Source organism: Mya arenaria, chromosome 7, assembly GCF_026914265.1.
Source record: "Mya arenaria isolate MELC-2E11 chromosome 7, ASM2691426v1".
Lineage (NCBI taxonomy): Eukaryota > Metazoa > Mollusca > Bivalvia > Myida > Myidae > Mya > Mya arenaria.
In genome coordinates this window covers 41,821,039-41,826,951 of record NC_069128.1, presented here as the reverse complement: position 1 = coordinate 41,826,951, position 5,913 = coordinate 41,821,039, and the positions used below count along the sequence as shown (strand labels likewise).

The 5,913-nt window shown below is 38.3% G+C and overlaps 1 protein-coding gene across 1 annotated transcript; it reads right to left on the bottom strand.

The window, feature by feature from the left end:
- Positions 1-1,299: 1,299 nt before the first annotated feature.
- On the bottom strand, positions 1,300-5,514 carry LOC128239949 (uncharacterized). Its single transcript, XM_052956408.1, has 2 exons — positions 5,501-5,514; positions 1,300-4,344 (listed from the first exon to the last, which is right to left on the bottom strand). The coding sequence occupies exon 2, from the start codon at positions 4,337-4,339 to the stop codon at positions 2,681-2,683; it is 1,659 nt and encodes a 552-aa protein (XP_052812368.1). The 5' UTR covers positions 4,340-4,344; positions 5,501-5,514; the 3' UTR covers positions 1,300-2,680.
- Between the last annotated feature and the right edge of the window lie 399 nt (positions 5,515-5,913).

Sequence of the window (5,913 nt, the reverse complement as noted above, 5' to 3'; positions counted from 1 at the left end):
GATAAATTATGTTTCATTCAAATGAAATATCTTGAGTTCCAGGAAAGAGATGGCGACGCTTCCAAGTAACGCTCCTGCGCAACCATAAACTATTCCCAAAGTCACCGCGCAGACAAACACATAGCAGTTACTTTGTCCAAACCTTATAGCTATTTTGGAACCTAATTTGGAGCCCATATAGGCTCCTAAAAACCCAGTTTGAAAGCTTGTGAGACATTTCAACATGTACCACGATGGTTGGTCAGTCCTTAATAATCCCAGCACTACCAATGTCAAGGTCACTACCAAGAAAACCATGCCGATTAATCCAATTACTTTACTTATTACATTTATTCTGGCGTTTGTCCTTCCGGATGAGTTCACTATTGCCTGAAACACTTTCACTTTGTCCGAATGCCTGCTACACACGTATTTAATGTCATATAGGTCAAATGGATTTTTTTCAGAATCATGAAGGTCATGGTCAATTTGGGGTCGCGCTGAATATTTTGCAAGAAGGTCAGCAAAACTCGGTGCTTTACTCTTCAACATTTTGGAAAACGCCAAAGCAGACGGACTTAATTGTCGTCTGGTTCGATGCAACCAGTCGTTACGTAAGGTAGAAGCTTTCTTAGCAGCGCCTTCCCAGATGTTAACCCGTTGGCATGGTGACATCAACTCCGCGTGCTGTGCTTCCAATGAAATGTCGTCTGCTATCTGCCTGGTGACGTCAATATAATGTTGCCGGAAGTAAGCGTTCCGGATGCTCTCAATGGCTAGTTTAACGGAATTTCCGGTGAAATCACTCATTCTAAAGATAAAACAAATCATACATAACAAGTTTATCTGAAATGCTCAGTTACATTTATGTTTATATAAAAAATATCGCATGGAGCACGTACATCCATTCCCTTACCATCATGCACATATTAATATTTTGTCGTCTGCGAAGAAAATTGGTACGCTCATAGAACAAAGACAAATTGCAATTATTTTTGGTAGTTCAAGGCATGAAATATTTCTACGGATATTCCGTCAAAATAGTTTTCGTGTGTCGACCTGCTATCAAAATTTTGCCTGTCATTTTAGCCAATGGTTTACAAACCAGTCTGTAGCTGGTTTTATTAAAGTTAGCCAGTCTGCCAAAAGAAGACATATTTGTATTAATATATTCGCTTACCTTGTTCAGTTCCTGGTGTCCGCAATGAAAATATAACAATAGAAAAACGATACATTTATGTTAATTTTATTGGTTTCTTTTCAAATAAAAAATATATATCTAAAAAGTGTGTGCTTATATAAATTTCTTCTTTCATAACAACAGAAATGACTAATTAAAAATTGCACACAGACTAGACAAGAACGAATTAATGATACGTCAGTGTTTATAACGCTGTACAGAGAACGCATGATAGCCGCGAGAACGGTTTGCCTATGAAACACGTTAGGTTAAGTATTATTCATTGGGCATAACCTTTCGCTCACAACATGATTTGGTCAGTTTTGTAGTTACTTTTCTCTAAGTTTAAACAACCTTTTATGAACCGATTTTACGCAAAAGTGTGGTCTTGTGTTGTGGTGGGAACGGAGTATCCACTGGAAATCCACTTTTTGGTCGCCACTAACCAAACTGACATGCGCTCAGCCCGAAACACCTTGGTGAGAAGAGAGTTCGCTATCCAATGCTTAAACCGGACAAACCTCATAAATGTACTACGCACATATCTGAAGCGAGTCACAGCACTCTGGCTAAAAACAAGCGAGATTTAGAGAACAGGGGACCCGATGAAAGTTTCCTCTCGTTTAAGACCTAAGCGTTCTCCGCCAATTCGTTTCTTATTCATCTTCTGCATTTAAAAAGGCACATGGACAGTATGGTAGTGAGCATAAGCAATGGAATAGTCGACAAAGGTTCCCAAAACAATAGCAATTATGTTTGATTCAAATGGAATATCTTTAGTATAAGAAGAGAGATGGCGACGCTTCCAAGAAACGCTCCTGCGCAACCATAAACTACTCCCAACGTTACAGCGCACACAAACACAGAGCAGTTACTTTGTTCAAACCTTTTGGCTATTTTGGAACCTATTTTGGGGCCCATATAGGCTCCTTTAACCCCAGTTTAAAAGCTAGTAAGACAACTTAAACATGTACCACGATGGTTGGTCAGCTCTTGTCTGGTTGGTGGCCACTAACCAAACTGAAATGTTCTCAGCCCGGAACGCCATTGTGAGAAGCGAGTCTGCCATCGTTATCGGTACTGTATGAAATATCAGTAATCAGGGAACCAGACTAGTCCGCTATCCACTGCGCCAACCCGACAAACGTAGTAAATGTACATACCAAATCGCGACGATCTTCATTCGATATAAAGAAAACAACAAATCCGATCTTCCCGATATGTTTTGGCAGTGAAATTGGAGAAAAACATTATTTTTTACCCCTACCGTACAAAGAAAAAACCCACGAACCCTATAATTATGTGTTGGCAGAGAAATTGGAAACAAACATTCTTCTACGCATGAACTCACCCAAGTACCATACACTGATAAGTACTATATGGCCAAATGACAGAACATGGTAAATATATGTAGTTTAGTATGTGCTTCTGTTTTTAGATTCGACGCTTGGGAAAAACACATCATGACAAAAAAGAACTTCAGAAATTGTGCTTTGCGTTTATAGTAACTGTTACAGTATATTATTTAATGCAAATTCCAATCAACCTACAATGCAGTGTTTCTAAGTCAGAATCACATGACGCCAGTTGGTAGAAGAACTCTTTGAAGTCTTCCAATATGCGCACTGATTCCATCACAATATGTGTGTCCTGTTTTGGTCTTAGACTGGTACTGTTCCAAACGTTATGTCCTGTGATGAAAACACTGGGCATGCATGGCGGTTGTTTCACTAGTCCTTTCAGCAAAACATCCAACACTGCCATAAAACAACCGCCCATTTGTGATATGTGGTCCATCTTTCTTTCGCTCTCACATTCGAAGCTATGGTGCAAAACAGCCATCTTTAGCGCAAATGAGTTAAAGAACTTTCTCAAACGCGGCTTCGCTTTCTTGACATGCGACGCCAGATATTTCAAGATCATCAAACAGTTCTTGTGACTGGCACTGAGATCCATGATGGTCTCTCTATCTGCTTTTGCGAAAACAAGTTTAAAACAGAACTGACAGCTTTTCACCGGTCTTGGAATAAGGTGACATTTATCTGCTTTTATCATTTCTGTGTAAAGCGATTTGTCTGCTACTTCGTTTTCGTGGACGAGCTCGCTGACGTCACTGACCTCAACGGCGGGGCAAATGTCAACTGATATGGACAAAGTCCTGTCCTTACTCCTGGATTTCCATTTGAGCCGCAACGTGCATTGAGGGCCGTTGACGGCCACAGCATAATTTATGACCGTCAGAGTTCCACTTGTTTTGTCGATTATTTCGCCATTGACTGTTTCCCGCATTATAGTATGTACTAGGTTTAAGAAAAACGCTCGAAATGAACTATGCTTTAGTTGCCAAGAGCTATCAAAACTGTGATCTGAAAGTGCAGTTTTATCTTTTGCCTCAAGATGACAGTACCCTGGTCTATCAACGCATTTTCTTTTTGTCAGAAACTGTTGTCCCGATATGTCTTCCATCACCGCTAGAAAATCAAACTCATCTGGCTGACATGTTTTAGTGTTGTCATAGTAGCTCCCCGTTTGAATTACCCGCGAAAATGTCGCGCCGATTGATTTGGAGTCAAATATGTGCAAAATTTTCCAAACAATTTCTTCGACTCCATTTTGAATGTCTTCAAGTTCACTTTGTGAAAATTCAAGTTGTGCTTTTAGTAAGAGTTCATGATAGAACTGTTCTTCAACTGATTTTCTGAATGAACATTTTTTTGAATTAGCACCTAAATTAATACACGTATGTTTGGAGCTGAAAACTACTGTAGTTGAGTCTTCGCTAACCGCGGTTTTATTTTCTGTCACATTTATATCCTTCGTTTGTTGAGAACCAACACTTGTTCGTTTATAACCGTCAACGTAATCAGTACACATGGATACACCGTATGATTGATCGTCTTTGATATTCTTGCAATCACTGGGATCCCAACTGACTTGGGAAATCCCGATCTCAACGTCAGAACATCTTAAGCAATCTTCTATAGTAGTCTCAGCATTATTTCCATTGTCACCACGTTGATGAATACATTCTATATCAGCTTCAGATACAACCCTTTCACGAGCACGTTCAGCTATAAACGAGATGGCGCTCGGAGTACAAGAACATTCATACTGACGTCCCTCCGAACCTTTAGCTCTTTTCTTTCCACCGAAACATGATGAAAGCCAGTGACATCCCATTTTGTCTGAAACAGGAAAACAGGAAGATTTTTGACATGACTCTTATTAACACACATAATTAGTTAATAAATAAATACTGTAGTTTCCATCGTTAATAAATAAATACTTTTTATTATATAACTCTCGTAAGATTGTCTAAAAATCCACAATATATTCGTACACTAAAATTGTATCATTCTTAATTCTGAAACACATATACACACATAAGTTTTTAATTACAATCATTGACATTTCCTCATGTTGCCACATACACACACAGGAAAAAAAATGATTCATGTACGATAGCTGATTGTTAATAATGTTCCCAATTATAGGTACACGCAACCGCGATGACTAATACCCGGACAGACCAATCCCAGTTACAGTATGCATGTATATTTATATAGTTGATAGGATTATATTACATGTATTAAAATGTTGAATCTCTCTAAACTATGTCTTATGAAACCCGATACCATTCATTGTGAAATATAGCACTAATTGCGAACAGATAACAACTATGAACGATAAAGCCATGCTAGCTGCTGATAATTACTGGATACTAACTTAAAATTAATAGTATTCAGAAAAAAGCACGTTTATTGGATGACGCCACGGGATTGGACGCTTCAACTGCGTTGAAAGAATTAGTCTGTTAAGGAGTTGGGGCAAAGTTTAAAGTGACTGATAAACCTTTAACTTCTTACTAAATAATGCATTTATGGAAAATATTAATTACTGGTTGTAACCGTGTATTTAATAGCAGAAAGCGCAAAAAAATAAATGATTGGTGAATGCTAAAAGATTTACTGCGATTAACTACGGTTTCATAAGGAAGAAATAATGTGTTTTATGCCCATTTCTTTCAAATTAAACTCGGTATCCTTCATAAAAACCATTGTTTTCGACATTTATTCATCCTTTTTGGAATATTAAAACGATAGTATCAAATGTGGTAAATCCTATTTGGGAGTAAGAGTGCATCTTAAAAAAACAACAGAATGAAGGTCAGACACACGGCCACCGTTAAACGTCCCGTCCGAAACTTCAGATGGTTCTACTTTAGGTAATGAGATAAGGAATCGAACCTGTGACCCGAGTTTGACCGTCAAGTGTCTTTCACTTCTACATATCCGCCACTTATAAATGTACACATTGTTCTGTCTCGTATTATCGTTTTACCTCTGTGACTTTCAGGCACCAGTGCCTACCGTGCTCTAGCTGTTGGCAGCACGTCTTATACTCAACCGGTGGCATTTTAAATGGCTCAGAAACATTACAATGTCTGTATTAGCTTAATAAGACAAATTTTAAAACTTTAAAATACCTTTATTCGATCTATAAATCTTTCTCCTGTTTCCCCTCACATGTTTTGTCACGGTAGAAACAAACTGAGGTATCAGTATCAGTGATCGATGAAAACACAATGTCATACTCGGCCACCAATCATCGACACGAACCATTTAGATAGAAGCTGCAATCACATGGATTGATTGTTTTGACAAGTTTTATTTTTTTATTTTTGTCTTGGAATGCCAGTTATGACGTAAATGTCTTGAAACCAGTAATATGTAAGACTGCTTGCAAAAGAGCAG

Coding starts and splice junctions, on each gene's coding strand:
- LOC128239949 (XM_052956408.1), bottom strand. CDS start 4,339: ATGGGATGTCACTGGCTTTCATCATGTTTCGGTGGAAAGAAAAGAGCT.